This window comes from Vanacampus margaritifer, chromosome 6, assembly GCF_051991255.1.
Source record: "Vanacampus margaritifer isolate UIUO_Vmar chromosome 6, RoL_Vmar_1.0, whole genome shotgun sequence".
NCBI lineage: Eukaryota > Metazoa > Chordata > Actinopteri > Syngnathiformes > Syngnathidae > Vanacampus > Vanacampus margaritifer.
The window spans coordinates 8,533,244-8,552,879 of NC_135437.1; the positions used below are offsets into that span (position 1 = coordinate 8,533,244).

Below are 19,636 nucleotides of genomic sequence, written 5' to 3' on the forward strand. Positions count from 1 at the left end.
CCAGGCACTAGTTTTGCCAATGGAAAATGCCACGTAACAAGTAAAGTTATGTCTGCGGGTCAGACTCTGAACTGTGTGCACAAGGAAAATAAATAATAAATGCCTCCGACGTTACCGAGAGAAATGCTTGAACGATGTCGGCCTTGATGGAGCTGAGAGGCTTGTCCCTGATCACAATGAAGATCTGCTCCTCTTTTTCCAGGTTGATAAAGTTACCAAACCAAGATTTTTTGGCAAGTCTGTGGGGAGAGAGCACAAGAAATGTGCCGGCCATGAACAATCTCAAATACTAGAGCACATTCCGAGAGCAGTTTTTTTGTTTTGTTTTTGCACATTTAGATAATTCAATGCACGATGACATCAGCATTAGTGTCTGATGCAATTGCTTTTGACAAAAAAGATTGTGAGCAGTGTCAGGTACACACTCTAGCCGTGGCCTCTTACAAGCAGGCTGGGGAAAAATTGTATTATTCACAACCAAACCAAACCATTGGTATTTTTCCCCCGACCCCTAAAACAAACTCCACTATTAATCCCAGCCATATGCTTCTGGTGTTTTGTCTGCAATCTTCAGCAGGAAGCTCTCTAATCAACCCAGATGTTTCCCTGCCAAACAGCCAACCAAACAGGCACACACCTGCTGGTCAAAACGTTAAAAAAAATGTCATCACCCTTCAGGAGGCTGAGTAGCATCACACAGTCAGCCCGACATTCCTCATAACCAACCAGCTCGTGCTAAAGACCTGAGGTCAGCAAAAGAAGCTCAACAAGAAAAAAATCATAATCATTTTAAATTGCCCTGTGAGGAGGTGGCTTTGAGCTATGGCTGGTCATACATCACTATGATTGTAAAGGTGTAACATTTACTCACTCTGGGGAAGACTCCGGAGTGAGGCTGGACATCTCTTCTTGTGTGGGAACTGTGGACACAGAGTTTTTTAGGGTGGAATGAAAACAAGATTAAAAAAAAAGTTTTAAGTCCAAATATAAGGTTACACTGACCTTGAAGTTTCCTGCGGTGGAAGCGTGGTGAGCCCAGGAAACTGTTCTTGATGGAATTGAGACGCGTCCTCCACGGCAGACCGCCAATGGATGGACTTGGGGGTGGCGTCGGGTTGGGAGTCCCGGCCGGGCTGTCCTTGGGCGTGTGCACCGGGGTGCCCTTTGGGGTGGGTAGGGGACTGCCTCGAGGGGAAGGGTGGGGGGTAACCTGTATGAGGGGGATAGATTTAGGTGGATGATCAGCGTATGAAGGCGTGGGTGTTACGGGGTGAAAATGGTGCAGCCTGATGGAGGAGGGGGGCACCATCGGGCTGAAGGGCACAGAGAGTTGGGGGTTGGCAGCGAAATGGGAGCGACGGACTTGGGGGCTGTTTAGGACTGAAGCGACAGGGCTTAGGGAGGTCGGTGAAAGTGGGGAGGTGGGCGCGTGGGGCACGGAGGCAGACGGAGGGTGCGATGGAATACGGCAGGAAGCCGAGGACTCCGACAAGGATGCCTCATCTAAGGACGCTTCGGGGAGCGGGTTGGATCGTGTGGCGTGAGGAGGCTTGGGTGCAAGTTTAGGCTTGGTCGGGAGCGTCTGAGTCTTGTTAAGGGATGTCGGCAGGGCCTCGGTGCTCGGGGCCAGCGAGTTCGGGGTGGACATGCGAGGACCTGCTCGGTTTGGAAGTGGCTCAGGGGACGGGCTGGGGCTGGTGTTTGGGGATTGTGTTAAGTCAGGGGATTGAGGAGGAACCCCAAATTTTCTAACAGGCTTTTTGATTCAAAACATACAAGGGAGTACAAACAAGGGAATGAAGTAAATACAACCACCAAGCAGCCAGACGCCGAGGACGGAAACCAAAAGTACATGCACAAGATTGGAAACAAAAAGGAGAAAAGACCGTGCAGTTAGAAAATAAAGCAAGGTGATATGGGAATACAACAATAAGAAGAGCAAGCAAAGACACTTAAAAGATAAAAACATACAAACTGTGGACACAAGAGATAACCAGTTGACTTAGACACATACGGAAAAACAAGCAAGCTAGGAAGACTGATCTTAATAAGGACCACGGCTACACTTGATCTATTATTGATTTTTAACCTTGAAACTGCAGCCACATTGGGAAATAAATGAATATGGACAGAATAGTTCAGATTTATCTGGCCTCTGAAATCAATTTCCCTTTCAGATGAGCTGTAGCGTGAGACGCTTGTTTGAGGATCGTGGATAACCCTGAGTCTTCAAGGTTAGTCAGCTGGATACATTCACTGCTAGCCTATCCCATCCAAGCTCCAAAAGGAGGATTTTGTAAATAATTCCTTGAGCTGGATTTCCACGCGCTACAGCTGCCGAAAACACAGTAAGCTATTATAAGTCGAGAGGATGGGGGCGAGTGGATGCTTTTGTCTTTGAGGAAAACCTTTCTTCTTGTGTGTTCTCGCTAGCATTCAATAAATGATACAAACGTGACCATAGAGTGATGATACAATTGTGTTTCAGAAAAATAATAGATCATATCAAGACAAATTCAAGAGACAGTATAACAATGTGACATTTGCAGTAATATCAGTGATATTGTTTAAAATGGTTTGTTAAAGGTCAGGAGGTGCTGCAGTGGAGCCCTAATGACCATCCAATATTTTCTCTTGCTGAAGTCATGAAATAGTCGTGCAATAGATCATCCATGTGCGTGTTCAATCCACATTCACTATAATAGCAGCAGAGGAAATTAAAAACCCTCCTGGATCATGTATGTCACGTGTATGGGAGCATTTCAGCAACTATGGGTTAGCTCTTGTAGCGTGACGGCGAGCTTGACTGTTCTCGACATTTCGGCTTGCTGTTTTTATTGACATCACATAATTGCTAACAGCACTCCTGTCTTGAAATCATATTGTATTGTTAATTAATGATGCTAAGAAACCGCTAGTTAATTACATTGGTCACAAGTCTTTAGCATTAGCGGCTAGCTGCTAGCAGCGCATACTGTAGCCCGATGGCTGCGGTTTGGCTTTCTTTACTTCATTTTCAATGATGTGGGCATAGCTAGTTTGTAACTGTTTCCAAAATTTAAACAGCTATATTTGACATTTTTAGTTGAACGTATTTTAAACAAATAAATAATAGACAATGTTTTGGTTTGTTTGTTTGTTTTTTGTTGATCCAAAAAAACGATCCAACTTTTTTTGATATGTTGCACCACTAATAGGAAAAGATCAGCAGTGATTAGATGGTCATCCCACAGGGGAACCATGCAACTACACAGAAACATGTGAGGTGGGTCAAGAGGTGTAGTCACATACGTGTGTGCATTTGTAAGGGTATAGAAGGTCTTGACTTACCCGTGGGCTGCTGAGCGGGCTGGTGGTGAGGCCTGAGGAGGCTCCGCTAATAGACCGCGACCTGTGGACCAAACAAGCAAGGGAAGGAGTCAATTGTGGGCTGAACATGCGAAACGGTTCCACAAAGGTACGGGTCACAAGCTTGGAGGTCAAATGCTGCGCTGGGAAGGACTACAGCATATGGCGCCATCACGCCAAGCACACAGCGAGCAGCTACGTGGTGCCTTAGAGCAGGAATGGACGAGTGGAAATGCTACAGCGCGCGGTGCATGCCCTCATTTGTCCGCACACATTATTTAGCAGGGACTCACAGCAATGTCAAACGTGTTGATTTGACTGCACACTCACCTGGAAATCTCACAGCACTTTTATACACATTAGTATTCAAATTAGCTTTTTTTCTTGTTGTTGTTGCTCACTCTACACTTTGCTCATAAATAAAACATGGCGACTTTTGAGCCTGTTTGCACGGGATCAGTAGCAGATATCTTGAGGGGGGAAATGAAGTGGGGCATTCGGTGGCATGCCATTCATTTTCCATTTCCATGCGGATGCCGTCAATGCTATTGTGAGCTGAGGCGAGCCCCAAAATGAACAATCACGGGACAATCTGTCTCCATCAAGCGCGCAACACACACACGCACATACATACAAAGTGTCTGTCGACGCCAGCTGCTGACTGTCAGAACACTGCTTGTTTTTGTCATTCATTTTAAAACCACGCCCTCTTTCATTTCCACTCAAGCGCTAAAGTATTTGAGAACATCCAGGCCTACACATCTTTGATTGCCTCTCAAAAATACTTGGAAAGAGCAACATGGGAGTTTTCCCTTGAGATCTAATAAGACAGGTGTAGTAATGGAGAATGATGCTGCTCCCAGATGTTGGACCAGTCTCATTGTTGCTTCCACAAATGAACACACAACTGCTTACTTACATGGTAAGACATAAAAACAAAGTCCAATAGGTAAACACTGTCATAAAAAAGTGTGAGTTTGGGTTTATGTCAACCCGAGAAGCTTTTAATTCATAACTCTGTCTCTGTGAATAAATATCTTCCTCCTGAAAAAAAAAAAAAGAGTAAATGCTACAGTGAAAAGAAAGCACTCCCACTCACGAGTTATTTTCATAAATATCTCCGTGGTGATTGCACACTGTAATGCGCACACATGAGTGGGCGAGGCTGAGAACGAATGGGCTCAGACTTGTTTGAGAGAGCAGATGACCAGACATAGCCTACACACACAATTGAAGGGTCTCAGTTCACGGAGACATGCCCACATCGCCATTTACACATCATGGCAACACACGCACTCTCAGCCTCCTAGGCCCATTATCAGCATATTGTCCGACATACTCTGCATCTGTTCGTGTTGGACCAGCAGGTCTATAGAGCTAATAATACAGATGGCAATGCCGCACAGCGATGCACCATCAGAGAGATTTCCTTGCTGCAAGATGACAATGAATAAACATTTTGGGGTGTTTTGTGTAAACAGCAGCACACAAAGCAAAATTATGCTATAATCTAGGGTGACCAGATGTCTTCACTTTAATGTGACAGTCCTGGTTTTGAGCCGCGTGTCCAGATCCTGGCAGATTTCACCATCCCCATTGTTTTGTCCCGCATTTACGCAGATTCAACTCCTGGCGTCTCATTTAAAAAATATATTTTTGGTCCATTCAACAAGCCAATTGTTTGGGCCACGTGTATGTCAATCACACAGTCGGCATAGCGATTTATAGGACTATTCTTGCTGCATACAATTGCTAACAGGTGTGTTTTTGTCCTACTTATTCTAGTTTATACAATCGGAGGTTTGTTCGCCAAAACTAGTAAAGGTAAATACAAACCTTTTTTGTCGCAAAGAACACATTTAGGATTACAGGTACACTTGCTGCTTCCGTGGCAAATGTTGTCCAACTAGCCTAATGCCGCTATCACCGGCCAGACCCAACATAAACTGTGCTTTTCTGGCAGCATATTTCCAATGTTGTGACCAGCACAAGGTAAATGGCACAGCTAGCTTCCAATAGCTGCCAGGACTCCGAATAAAAAGGTTGGATAAGCGTTATTAGCTAAAGCAATAATACAACCACCAGTCACCAGAGATTGATAATAAATAGCTTGTGGTGAGAATGTATTTTCAGTGGAATTGTAGTGTTGCGGTTTTTAATTTTGAAAATCTGGTACCCTACTATAATCCTAAATTAGAATGTGCAAGCAAGTCTACACTAATTACAAAAAAATAAAAAATAAAATAACATTATAAACAGACCTTTATAACTTTTTCAAGGGGACCTTGACCAAATTGAAGACCTCACAAATATATGACCAACAGAGCGGGCAATGCGAGCTCAATCTTAAATTTTAATACATTTAGCAACATTTTGATGTAAAGCACTATAGTAAATAGGTGGTATTCTGTCACTATTGACGGAAAGTCCGTCAATCCGCCAAGGACGGACGTCCATTTTGCTGACAATTAACGATTGACGAGAAACTTTGCGGACTAAGCAATGCTGGTAGTGGCTTTTCGTTTGTCAACGTAATCATCAATAACCGGGTCAGTACTAACAGATCTGTCTTATGTTTGTAGATGATATTGTAAACAAACAAAACTCCCAGAGGTGGGCATTCCCACAATATTGACGGGAGGTCTGGCAGTCTGTCATAATCCATTTTAATGACAAATGGCTTGTTGACGGATGCCCATTTTGTTGACGAATGACAGTTTGATGATTACAATGCGGTTCAGCTTGAAATATTGAAGGATTGACGATGATGGAAATGTGATGATTGCCTAATAACGGACACTCGAAATTCATTGACGCGCCCACCTCTGCAATTTGCAAATAAGTAGGAAACATGCTCATAGTGACTGCAGGCAGTTTGCTTAAATCTTTGCAAAGTTTTTCAAACAAATTACTGCAGTGCCATTTAAAGTGGTAAAGAACTGCAGAAGAATGAATGGGTTAGTTGTACTTTTTGAAGGTAGAAGGACTCTATTCAAAAGGCTCACGCTGATTTAAGCACATGTACCAATGCGCTGCACTTTCTAGTTTGGACTAATTGCAACAAAGTCTTACATCCTAGCATGACCAGAGGCTTTGTTGATCCATCCAAAGCACCCGGCGGGCTCTGATGAGAGATTGTGTGGGATGGAAATAATAACAGACGGACCTGAGAGAAGGGAATGGCCTAAAATAAAATGAAAGCGATACAGAATATAGTGGGTGGTGCCAGGAGTAACAACGCCAAAGCCCAAATACAATCACACTGCTCCTTCCTCTGACTCTATTTCAGAGGTGTCTCCTCTCTGTGAAGCAGATAGTCATATCAATCAGCTCACTATTTAAAGTCATTTCCTTTCTCGGGGCTGGAGGAACTCCCAGAAGATCAACTAAATTAATATCCACAGCTCAGATCCTCAAGTTTGAAGATGCAATAAGACCCCTGCAGCTTCTGCTGAAGAGATCTGTAGTAAACATACTTTCTTTGAGTATCTGAAACACTTAGGAGTCGATAATTAGCAGCAACCCTTGGACTTATTAAAATTGCTCGACTAACCTAGCTCATTTAACCCGCATCAAGTGATGGGAGCCAGTCGGCGAAGCAAAAAGATCATAAGCTATGCCTCACACTGTCACACTTTTTCACGTTTCATTTCCATATCAATAACCTGCCTTCATTTCTCCTTGCGCACTGTTAGGATTTTAAATGAACACAAAAGGGTTTCTTGTATCTTGGTCAACATGCTTGCAACATGGTTGTCATTGTATTTACGGATAATATTTGATTATCGTGGATCCAGCAACAAATTATGAATCCGAAAATGTGGCCTTGATTGCAACTGTTTACATGAGATATGGAAGGAAAAATGATGAGTAACTAAGGAACATTGATGTATAGGCAGCATTTTTGTAATGAAATTCAGCTTTAACCATCTCTCCGCTGTGATTGACACTGATGTGAATGCATTCTGTCAAAACACGTTAACATTTTGAATGATCCTTGTATGTTTTATCAATCTGCTGTACTGTGTTTCGGGTCAAATAAAGCTCAGATCAGGCAGAAAAAAAGGCCCGAGTTCAAAATTTAACTTCACAGATTATTTTGCCACTGATATCTGCCTGAGAGCTAAAAACAAACAAACAAGAGACTGGAGGCAGAGAAATATACAGAGAGACACTTGATTTGGAGGTCGAGAAGCTGCAGCGCATAAAACCAGCAACCAAATCAGCACCGTAGACAGAGACAATCTTCCTGCATTTGTACTTTAGTGAAGCGATGCCACACTAACAGAGGGGCACAACTGGGACTGAGGATGAGCCACACACGAGGGAAGGAAAGACAGTGAGTGAGTGAGACAGACTGGGGAATATAAAAAGGGCAGGGAGGAGCCAACAGTTGACATTTGTATGGCGCAAAATAGAAAGAATTAACTATTTAAAGCAGATGGAGGAAAGATGCAGCGGAGCTTCTTTTGATGAATACTAGTCTCCTGTTAAGCCTTAAATAATTGTGGTGGGACTAAACTTCTTAGCTCATCACAAATCTCAATCTCTTAATTTCACAAGGCATTTTGGACAATTGTATGATTTGAAGAGCTTGGATGAAGCTTTTTTTTATTCATGCATGATAATGCCCTAGTGCAAAAAGCAAAGCTCACAAAGTCATGCTTGAATGAGGTTGGTGAGTGAGAACACAGAAACAAAGCTCCACATGTTCTTCTTTTTGTCCTCCTGTAGGTGTGTTCGCCCAATAATGTGTACCGGCATGCAGAGGTGGGCATTCTCTCAGTACTGACGGAAGGTCCATCAGTCCGTCACTAACGTATCTAGTGAAGCAAAGCAAAATGGCAGAGGAAGGCAAAACTAGCAAAACCTTTCCATCAAGACTTGGATGTCCTGATGGGATGACAAGCAGATGAATCTTCACATAATAATTCAAAGACAGACATCTCAAAGGTGGGAGCTGCGGAAATGGATCTAATCCGTCCAAAGTTTAAAGCGGCGTGAGATGAATTCTCGAGTGAGGAGTTATTAATATATCTGACATTGGGATGAGTTGACAAATCTCTATAGTGTGGCCATATTATATTAGTCGCTGGCTCCGCACTCATGTCCTTGGCTGATCACGCTTACTCTCAGTCGATCTTTTTCGCCCTCACAAACGCCACTGAGCAAATATATGATACACCGGTGGCTGAAATAAAATGTGCAAATAGATTTGAAATCATCCGCCTATGCCTGGTGGGGTTACGGCTCAGACTCTTCTTTCTGAAGGAGAAGGAAGTCTCTGCCTCTCAGGAGAAAGTGGGACACAGCACGGGAGGAAGTGATTAGCAATGCATTCGATAATTGAGCTCAGACCGGAAAAAGGGGCGCAGGGTTGGAGGTGGATATTTAAATTCTGCAGTGCACATCTTCAGGAGGAACATTTACTTTAATATTCAAATGCATAAAATTGTGGGCCCAATTGGTTAGCGCCTACTTTGTTTTCATTACGATCCTTTAAAAAAAAAAAAATGACGACACTAAAACAAATCCTTCTTTTAAAGAGCACACTTCTGCATCTTTCTCTGCTTAACATCCTTGAGTCAGGGAGGAAAAAGGAAAAGGTGAGAAGTGAATACCTTTCTTCTTTGCTGCATTTTGTCCTGCCGTCTGGAATATCCAAGCTTTTACTGTATACTGACTTACTACGGTGAGACAGGAGACAGAGCGAGCAGACGGTCACACTAATGGTCAGGTGTTTGTTAAACCTGCTCTCACACCTGCCCACGGAACTCTAGCCTAACACAATCGACCACACACACGTAACAAGATACTTCCACTTCGGATTTGCGCCACAAAAAGAGTGTGATCCTTGTCAGGTGGTCAGAATGAGCACATTATTTGAGTGCTGACAAGATATATGGCCGAATAACATTGAACAAAAAATAAATAAATAAAAGACACAGCTCTGTCCCTTAAAAAAAAAAAAGAGAGGACCTCTGTGAGATTAAATATCGTGTTTCATCTCAGCTCGATTCACACTGCGTGCTTCAAGTGATGCGATTGCCATTGTTTGATCTCAAGTGGCACGATTCGGATACAAGTCACGGCAGCGAAAATGGAAAGAAACGCATGAAATCGGATATCTTCACACCAGAGTCAAACACCTGCACAAAAATCCGATACATACCAGATTTCTGCAAATGTGACTGCAGCGTGCACGTGCTGATTGGATATACACGCTCAGGGCAAATTTGATGTCACTGAAATACGCACGTGCTACAACTACCCGAACATCCCGTATCATATATAAGTAGACATTCAATATCTGATCGGAATTGCAGAGTGAATCCAGCCCATGGATCCGCCCTCTCCATTTTGACTTCAGTTATCTCAGCCATTTTGTGTCAGATAAAATAATCCCAAGAAGTCCTGTCAGCTAACAGAGCGCAAATAACAAGTAACGCATACCGCTGGCCATGTTGCGTCATGTCGATGGCCCTCCTGGCCGGCACTGGTGACCCTCCGTCTGTGACGCTGAGGACCTCCATGGACTTCCTCTCTGGTCTCCGTTTGCCGTGTCGGTTCAACATGGGAGAGTCGACTCGTTTCTTTGGAGGATCTGCATAACAAAAAGCGCACATCAAGTAACAGCAAGCAGGTTTGAGCACATTTCTGAATAATGGAATGCTGGACTTGTAATGTTAATTGCATTAAGCCTCACTAATGGTGATAAGTATTGCTTTCCTCCCAGACCTTAAACTAATGACCGCACTATTAGTTGTATCACATTCAATAAGGAGGGGCCCTATTAATCAAAATGTCACAATTTAACAACTTAAGAGCTTCCATGGCAGTAGTCAGCACTCAGCCTTGGCATTTTCATTTTCACTATGGGCATGCAAATGAGAATATTTATTTTACATATATGCTTTTTTTTTTAAATATATATTGCATGTATGTAAGTGGACTAGGGTTGTCAGTCTGTCACTATCAAACTTAAAAAAAAAATTTTTTGTAATTGATTATTTCATCGGATCCAATCCATCAAAGTGCAAAATATTTTTTTCTTGATTAACCAACCAATTATTGTTTTTTTTATATTGTTTAGTAATAAAAACATACAAACAACAATAAAACAATATTACACCACAGGGATTGACCAACCTTGTTGAAAGTGGTTCAGTTACCGGTTTGGTCAGTGTTCTCCAAAGCAAAACATACAGTAGATGTTTAAAAATACCGGTACCTTATTTGATTAAACATAAAAGATAATCAGTCTGCTTTCAAGGTTCAGGATTTGGATTTTAATTTTGGCTTCAAGGCTTTAAATGATTACTCAACTATTAAAATAGTTGATTAATTTGACAAACGATAAACAGTTTTAAAATTCTGGCACCTCAAGAGTGTATTTTACATTATGTGTGCATTTCAATTGACAGACATTTAAATTGTACATATGTGAATGGATTTTTAACTTATGCGTATTACATGTGATTTGACAGACAGATACAGTATATGTGTTTGTGAATGGGAGTGGACCGATTACCCACTACCAGTCAAAAGAGTATGTGAATGAACAAAGAGATGTTTGAAATGTCAACTAGATTTGACTACAGCACCCGAAAATAACAGTGGCATGTACCGAAGCAGGAAACGCGATCCACGCTAGCAGGTAAAAAAAAAAAAAAAAAAAAAAAACTTGCCCTATTTACAAGTTTTTCTCCGGCACCAAATATGTATCCAGAGTGTGTTGGTAAGAAACAAATAAACAGAACAATGTCTACTGTTAAGCCAATCCACCACTGCGGGAAGCTGATCCAATTTCTTCAGAGGGAGGATGACAAGTGTGTCAGACTGTAGAATTCAAAAGTTAGAGCGAAGCCGACGAAATGATCTGCTAATGACAAGGCGTAAAGTAACCTACAGTCATTGTCACGGAGTGGAATTGTTGAAATAAATTCTTATTTAGTGAATTTTCTCTGGCTATGCTATTATTTATAGATTGCTGTGTTTCATGATTTATCACCACTTTTTGTCTTTTTTGTTGGGCGTCTCACCAATCTCATTGCGAGGGGGAAGATTCTGGTCCTCTTGACTGGGGTATCTCTCTTTACGGTCCAATAGCAGGAAATAGATCATCTTTTCTTGGTTGTCACTGCACAAAGGGGACATAAAAAAAAGACTGATGTAGAAATACTCTCGGGCGGTGTGGCACAATTTGGATTTTTTTTGTTATGGTGGCAGGATAAAACAGGTGCAATAAGACATGTTCAGATTGGAACCGAGCCCCATCCAATTGAGGATGGAAAAAAACGATACAGATAACTGCAATATGAGTGGACTGTAAATGCACAGATCGGGTCTGCTGTACATGCTGTACAGTAGCTTGTGCACACGCGTCTGTCTGAATAACTTACATGAAAAAAAGTGTTATGTGGAATTAGTATCTCCAAATGTTGGGTCATTACAGCAATTTCATCTCACTCTATATAAACACACTGAAGGAATGTTGTTATCTCTGCTTCCAAAATGTGTTGAGCATTAAAATAAAAGTTGATCTGTAAAATATTAGCATATGAGATCGTCATTTGAGATATTTTATAAAAGTGTCTTTTTCAGTGAACTGGAATGTCAGATATCTTCTTCTTTTTTTTTGTCTCTGGGCCATTTTTTTTGTAATGTAGAATTTGGCCTTGTATAATAAAAGCAGACTGCAGAGCAGCAGGAGGCAAAGAGAAGAAGACCTGCACGTTCAGCTCAAATGATGCAAGCGCAAGGGATGCAGACAGCACATTTTCCACCGTCCGGCAGTATTACTGCGTTCGCCTCGGAGGGTGGATGGAGTCGTTATGAAAAAAGTTGAAAGTAAGGTTTCCTTTTGAAGGGTCAGGACTTTAAGCGAGATAAAATCTATAAATTAATCAGAGAAGAACTACTGTAAAAAAATTTTTTTTAAGAAAAAACAGAAATCATTGCACTTTGCATTTCTGTACTAAGATGGTGTGCAACAAAGACATCAAGCCTGACGTCAGGCAGCGAGCACCTTTTATTACGAGCAATTCAGGTTTGTATGACCAAAAGATGAGAATAAATACATTTTGAGGTATTCTGAGGGCATTGTGTTTGACGTTATTAAATGGCACTGACAATGATATTAGCTCTGGATTACATGCTTGTGTTTACAAAAAGTCCTATTAATGCTTGAAAATATACCAACAAAAATCTAAATGAGTTACAATCTGTTGTGTGTTGCGTGTGGTGGCATGATTAAAAATTGATGTACAAGTCTAGCAAAGCATTTTTTTAATGAAATGTTACAACTAGTGATTCTAATCATAATCTATAGACTCAATGGCACAACTTGTTTGTGTTCAATGAGAAATTTTGAGAAATGTTCAGTTCCTCTCGAACCCCCACCCTCTGTGTTAGGGTTTTGAAAGTGCACTCACTCGTCGGAGAGGAGGTCTTTCAGCAGTTTGTTCTTGTCTCTGAAGCAGCCCAGAGAGTGCATGCTGTCCAGGACGTCGGGGTCGATGTCGTCTGCGGACGGGAGGCTGCGCATGGTCACCTTCCGCGGCACAGGCTGCTCAGGTTCGGGCTCGTTCTTTCCCCCTCTGAGAAGACACAGCGGGGATGAGATGGAGCATCTCCACAACTTGCTCAAATATGGGACATACATCTTTGACTTCGACAAAACTGAACATTATAATATTTTATGGTACGAATGTCACATACGCCCTCATGAGATTATAAAGCACTACGTGGTAACGAAAAACGTGCCTGCAAGCAAGCTTGGCCTCCGTATGACCCCAAAGGATTTTTGCATTTTTTCCCATGTTGCATCAACTTCATGACACACAATCTCTGAAGCGGATGCACCTATTTAAATTTATTTTTATTTTTTTAAGTGGCCTAGTGGACCAGCTCAGTAGCCCAGTGGTAGAGTGTCTACCTTGACACTTGGAGGTTGGTGGTTCAATCCCTGGCCGGGTCATACCAAAAATCTGGGACCCATTTGCCTCCCTGCTTGACACTCAGCACTAAGGGTTGGAATTGGGGGGTTAGATCACCAAATGATTCCCGAGCACGGCTCCTGCTGCTGCTCACCACTCCCTCAGGGGACAGGTCAAATGCAGAGAACAAATTTCGCCCCACTTAAGTTAGGAGTTTAAAACCTCCACTTTTTTTCAATCTAATTGAAATATTTGGATTTTCCTCTTGAAATAATGAAATGGGTATAAAATAAATAATTTACTTTGTTTGACAAAGCAATTCAGAACAGTTTCTCACAGTAAACAAAACACTCACTGATTTGCGAATCACCATTCAAATGACTACTTCCTCTAACAACCCAGTGATGCCACCTAAACTCGCTGCTGCTTTAGAGGAGTAGCCAGGCTGATAGCTTGCCAGCTTGACAGCAAACAAAGCCTCATTTGTAAGATTGAAGCCAGACAAAGCATTGTGGTAAATTTCTCTGTGGATTGTTGGCTAGCTGCTGTAAGGTACAGTAAGTTGCCCAACTAAAACTAAAGAATTGTTTGCAATATATTTAAAAACAATGACAGTATTTAGACGGAGTCAAAAATGTAGTTAAATGGCAAACGAACAAACTTCAAGCAGGAATGGCCAAAGCATTAATAAAATTATTTAAGTCAACCCCCAAATTTTCTTTACAATTTAGCAGCAAAATCCAACCGTTTTCAGCCTTCTCAGGGGCGGCCATTTTGACACGTGCTGTTGCCCGACAATGACATTACAGTTGTTCATGGCTCAGGAACGACCAATCAAAGGTCACCTGTTTTCTAAGTTTGGCCATGTGACGGTCGCAAGTCAGATATGGGCTCTCTGAAGTTGTGCAAAGACTTATGTGCACTACTGGTGATTTGCATTCTGTGATTCTTCTTCTGTTGTTCCACTCAAGAGTCACTATGAGATTGCATGAACTTTCTCTGACAGAGACAATAACTCACAGTCCATCCCTCCATCCATCTTCTATACTGCTCATCCCCACTACCATAATTCAATCTTTGCTTGCCCAACGACAGTATGGCAATTTGATTAAAAACTCGGGGAGTGTTCCTTTAATCAAGCAAAATAGATGGTGGCTTACAAACACAGCAGATTTGTTTGAAAAAGGCCAAAGCAGGTGTTGTAAAATTTAAAGTGAGTGAATACCTGTCCCCTTCCCCCCCACCAACCAGCTGCTTCCCCCTCCAAGGTACCAACATTTACCCCCACATCCCCAAAAGTGGAGTCATGGTCTGCTCCAATGTAGTCTGCTGGGCATGCCTTCTCATTCATCACATAATGGCTGCTCTCAGGACAACAAGCTCAGCAGTAGAGAAGGAGGGAGTAAAAACGAAGAGATACTTACATGTACCATGTGTGCTTCTGGATCTGTTCTAGCTGCAAAATAGAAAAGGAGAGAGACAGCAGGTGAGAATCCAACGTATCCAACGAATCCAATGCAAAGGCATTTCTTTTAAAGTAAGCGTTAAATGGCATTTGTTTTTGTCAAATCGTAACAAAATCAAGAGGGTGACTGCTCGGTAAATCAGAAAAGAAAATCCAATTGAGGTGAATTCTGTTGAAACAGAATAAGCTCAGTGTACTAATAGAAATGTGATTGGGCCACATAAAGAATGATTGAAATGCGCAAGGATAAAATGAGGCTCTCAAATATTAATAGAGCTGATGGAAGAATGAAAAATAAAAAGGGGAATGAGGGAGAGGACGCGCTGGCATGTTGGCGAGTGAGAGAGATGATAACTCTGAGCTATAAACAGAATATTATCTCCTTCATACACACTGCTGACCCGGACAAGCCCCGCAGGTCCGAAGGGAATCTCCAGTTCTCATTCTCTTTGCGGCTCACACACACTCTCTCTCATCACAATTTTAATGTGCTTGCACGCCAACACTATCAACTTCTTTTATTCAGGCCGACGTGAGGACGTGCCAGTTCAAGGGCGACAAAAGCAGATGTCTGCTCAAATGACTGCGCAGTTGCTTCAAGCGGTCGCAGGATCAATGTCTCTGCAGAGACTTGCATTTGCTCCTGCTGCTGCTGGGGAACCACACATAGCGGCTCTAATTATTGCCATTCATTCACAGGCATTCTCTCGGCTGTGCGCCTCCATTAGCGTGGTGATGATTCCGCTGTCCCTCAGGAGCGACCTCTGCTTTGCTTCCATGTCATAGTGGTCCAATGGCGAAGCTGAGAGGGAGGTGGCTCAAGTCTTCTTCCACAGGAGGTCAGCGTATTGACAGACACGGTGACAGCCGGATACAAGCAAGAATGGGATCTACTGTCTCCCACTTTTATTGAAAGGGCTTCAGGCTAAGAAGAAATATCACAGAGACGTGCTTTGAAGTGCAATATTTCATCCTCCAGTCAGTGGATGTGACAGCGCCAATTGCAGACATTTTTAATGCAGGACTTTGACTGTGCTGCTACTGGCCCTGCAAAGTGTTCAATCCTTGTGTGTTTATTTGGCGCGGGCTGTTGTAAGCTTTTGTGCTTTTTGTGTGTGCAGGCCTGCTATTACCCAAACCATTCTTCAATCATCATTTTCAGTCAGAAAAATGATGAATTGAAAGAAAACAGTTTTACAGTAGAATTGTGAAGTGGTTATTCCCAGAGAAGAAAACATTCACATTTTTTTTTCTTTTCAGTAGACTGGTCAGCACCATCAGCTTTTATTTTATTTAAATGGGAAGTCAAGTAAAAAATGTTCTGTGCACCCCAACTAGTCGAAACGCAACATTTTAATTAACTCATTCACTGCCATTGACGGCTATAAACGTCAAAAATTCATTTGAACTATTTCTATTAGTCTAACATTTTTCCCCACTTTTGTTAACAAGAGTATGAAAACCTAGAAACAATTTTTATTGTACGTTTAGAACAGATATAACATTTTTGATTAATCGTGAGTTAACTAGTGAAGTCATGCGATTAATTACAATTTAAAATATGTAATTGTAATTAATTGCATGACTTCAATAGTTAACTCCCGATTAATCACAAATTTTATATCTGTACTAAATGTTCAATAAAAAAATCTAGGCTTTCATACTCTTGTTAACAAAAGTAGAAAAAATGTTAAACTAATAGAAATAGTTAAAATGATTTGTCTACGTTTATAACCGTCAATGGCAGTAAATGAGTTAATATTGCGGTTGACTTGACTTACCCTTTAAATTTTGCAACAAGGTTCGTGTAAGTGGTCGTATTCATGTTCCAGGTTTGACCGTATGCTCCAAACACTGTATAAACCAATTGGTTCGAGCAAACACCAGGGGTGTCTGTTAGTCAGTTCCAGCAGTTCGGTGTTGGTCAAGACACATGACTGACCCAAATAATGATGATAATAATAATCAAATAATCATGATGACATGCCCCGCTTGACCATCAGTGGCTCCATTGCTGTGCTGCAGGGAATTTGGTGCGCTCAGTCGTCGACTTGTGGCTGTTGTGATGCTACATCTTACAATTTCTCATGATTGATTATTGTAATCCCTTCATACTAACTATGTTGAGCAAAAAAAGAATGAATAATGTGCAATATGTATTCACATGTACAACGGAACATATGGTGTTCCACAGGGTTCAATTCTGGAGCCTCTGCTGTTTTCATTGTATCTGCTGCGCCTGGGTTCTATCGTAAGAAAAAAAAAGTGGTTGTTTTAAAGTGCCATCTAGCAAAATCAAAGGAACACTTCCTTAAACTGCATGGAGATGTGGAATTCAAGATAACTGCTTTCTATATTCAAGGTGAAGGACAGTCACCAGTAAAACCTATACCTATGTCTTGTATTTGAAAACAATTGTATTTGTCAATAAAGAAGGGTTTGGCGAATGTGCATAGGGTTCAGTACCTCCAACAAGGTTAAGAACCACTGAAATAAACAAAGAAGGTGTCGTCACACACGGGTTGTTTCATGCCAACCTTTGCCACACAATTTAACGTGGGCGGCAGGGTCGCCATATAGCAAGGAGGCTACGAGCGTGACAAAAGAAGCATAATGTAAGTGTGTAGTTGTTTATTCCATTGTGAATTACATTAAACGTGACATTTACGGGTGCATGCTTGTTTCCGATTGCAGTTGGTACAACGTCGGGTACCAGCTGCTCAGCTGCAATACAGAAGCTCCACAGGGGAGGACGTTTTGCACCCTTGGTAGGTGAAGCGAGGTATGTGGCAGTTGGTGGCGTGTGTTCTGCTGCATTTAGTTCTTTTGTAAGCAATATTGATTTAATTGAATTTATTTATTAAATATGATTTTCTACTGGGAAATGTATTATGAACTATTTTGTGATTTGGCTATATGAAGCTAATATTTGTAATATGTATATGCTTTTTAGTTTCATGGTGCTCGAGAAAAAGAAGAATGAAGATTTTGCACCAGTTAAATGCAACAGTTTTATTGTTGTCAAGTGCTGTGTTGATTTTCAGTCAAATTCTGTCGCTGACTCTTTGCTTTGTTTCGTTTTTTACAGTATACAAATGCTAATCCTCAAAGACAATTCACATGTTAACTCTGCTATTTACTTTTGTGTTGCATGTATCACACTACACAAAATCCTCCGATTCAAATACATCCAGGCATGCAAGATAAGGAAAGATGTCAGACTGGGCAGGACTCGGGAGGACGACTTGCATCTCTCCAACAACCAGTTACAATTTCCATATACCTGTCACACCTTTGTTATCTGAAGTCAAGACCCAGATAATTAAAATATCCACATCCGTGCATGTATCTTTATCAGGTGAGTATTTATTAGGGTTGAGCGAGACATGAGGGTGGACAAGAGCAGCAGGGAACCTTTGCTGGCACGTCAACAAAAATATCTTTGATGAGCCCTGTGTCAGACAGAAAGGCAAAGAGTAGTTAATGAGTCTTTAAAGGGACACACAGGGCAAAATTATAATAAGCGGTTAGAAGGCAGCGATCAAATTAAAAAATAAGAAATCCCACGGAGGACTGTGCGGTTATATTATTCTATTCAGTATTTCTGTTCTAGCCACTGAGCTGTCTGGGCCCCATGAGGACTTGACGTGTGTGCGGCTATGAAAAATGTCTCTTTGATATAATGAACTAGTCGACCCTGTTGATTAGCGAGGGCTTGCCTGATGTCTGTGTGTGACAAGTGAAGATGAGGACAGCATCACCTTGAAGATATGGAAGCTTTCACTTCTCACTGGGACTCTTAAGACAAGGTACGCAATGTGGGTATAGCACATGAGCAACTGACCATTATACAGTTTCATTTCATTTCATTGTCATTCCAACGGTTACAAAAAAGGACAATATCGGCCATTTGCAACTAAAGTGCACCCTCGACGCTATCACAGATTTCGAAGCCTTCATTTTTCACGAGTGTTTTAAGTATACAGGCGATTTTAAGGGTTGTGCGCCCTACGTGTAGTACTGTTGCGCGGCCACATGCCAGACAGCACTGAGGTCTGCTGGAGAGAAAGTTTAAGAGCAAGAAGAGGCAGAGAAGGTCCCAAATTGTTCCAGTAACCTTGTTCCCAAAGCTGAGCAAAGAGAATAGAGAATACATGACTTTGCAGACGGAAAAATAAACAGATACTTATTGTAAGGTTGCATTTGAACTGTCTCTTTGCATGCAAAAAATAAAATAAAAATGAAATAGTATCTAATTATTCACAAAGTGATTGTTCTGGCTTTTGTCTACTAAAGGGTTGACATTGCCACTTGGACAAATGTTTATATATACAATGTTTAATTCTCTTTAGTTTTTTTGTGTCAATTTTACAATGCATTTCAATCGGGAGTGACAAATAACATCTTGAAGCAAGGATTCTTTGTATCTTATTTGGAAAACTGTGTGTGAGAGTCTGAACAGCAACTACACACTCTAAAAAGAGAATTGTTGAACCAATTTAAGGTTACAAATTGAATTGTTAAAGGTAACACACAACTGAATTAGCTTAATCTAAAGTGTATATATTACGTTTAATGATCATTCAACGTAATATATTCACTTTGGATTACATTTAATGAATTATAAATTCATTAAACTTAATATATTCACTTTGGATTACCTTTGGATTAATTTAATTCAAGTGAATATATTAAATTGAATTAACTCATGATAAATTAAACTGAATTTATTCACTTTGGATTAATTTCATTCAATCGTGTGTTACCACTTGAAGCTATTTTTGTTGGTCAACAATTCAATTTGTAATCTTAAATTGGTTCCACAATTCTCTTTTTTGAGTGAATAATAAATATATAAATAATGTTAAGTGTGTGTTCATAATAA

The 19,636-nt window shown here is 41.2% G+C and overlaps 1 protein-coding gene across 5 annotated transcripts in view; it reads right to left on the reverse strand.

The window, feature by feature from the left end:
* Nucleotides 1-19,636, reverse strand: part of brsk2a (BR serine/threonine kinase 2a) — a 192,665-nt gene that overhangs the window by 11,230 nt on the left and 161,799 nt on the right. For 2 of the 5 annotated variants that reach the window (XM_077567798.1, XM_077567796.1), the window contains exons 9-17: nucleotides 14,711-14,742; nucleotides 12,783-12,947; nucleotides 11,391-11,488; nucleotides 9,802-9,952; nucleotides 8,970-9,035; nucleotides 3,331-3,391; nucleotides 1,003-1,756; nucleotides 872-920; nucleotides 116-239 (exon numbers count right to left, since the gene is read on the reverse strand). In XM_077567798.1, the coding sequence (XP_077423924.1) occupies nucleotides 116-239; nucleotides 872-920; nucleotides 1,003-1,756; nucleotides 3,331-3,391; nucleotides 8,970-9,035; nucleotides 9,802-9,952; nucleotides 11,391-11,488; nucleotides 12,783-12,947; nucleotides 14,711-14,742 (1,500 nt within the window). The remainder of the gene's footprint in view (nucleotides 1-115; nucleotides 240-871; nucleotides 921-1,002; nucleotides 1,757-3,330; nucleotides 3,392-8,969; nucleotides 9,036-9,801; nucleotides 9,953-11,390; nucleotides 11,489-12,782; nucleotides 12,948-14,710; nucleotides 14,743-19,636) is intronic. The other 3 variants (XM_077567799.1, XM_077567801.1, XM_077567797.1) reach the window with 3 other exon arrangements.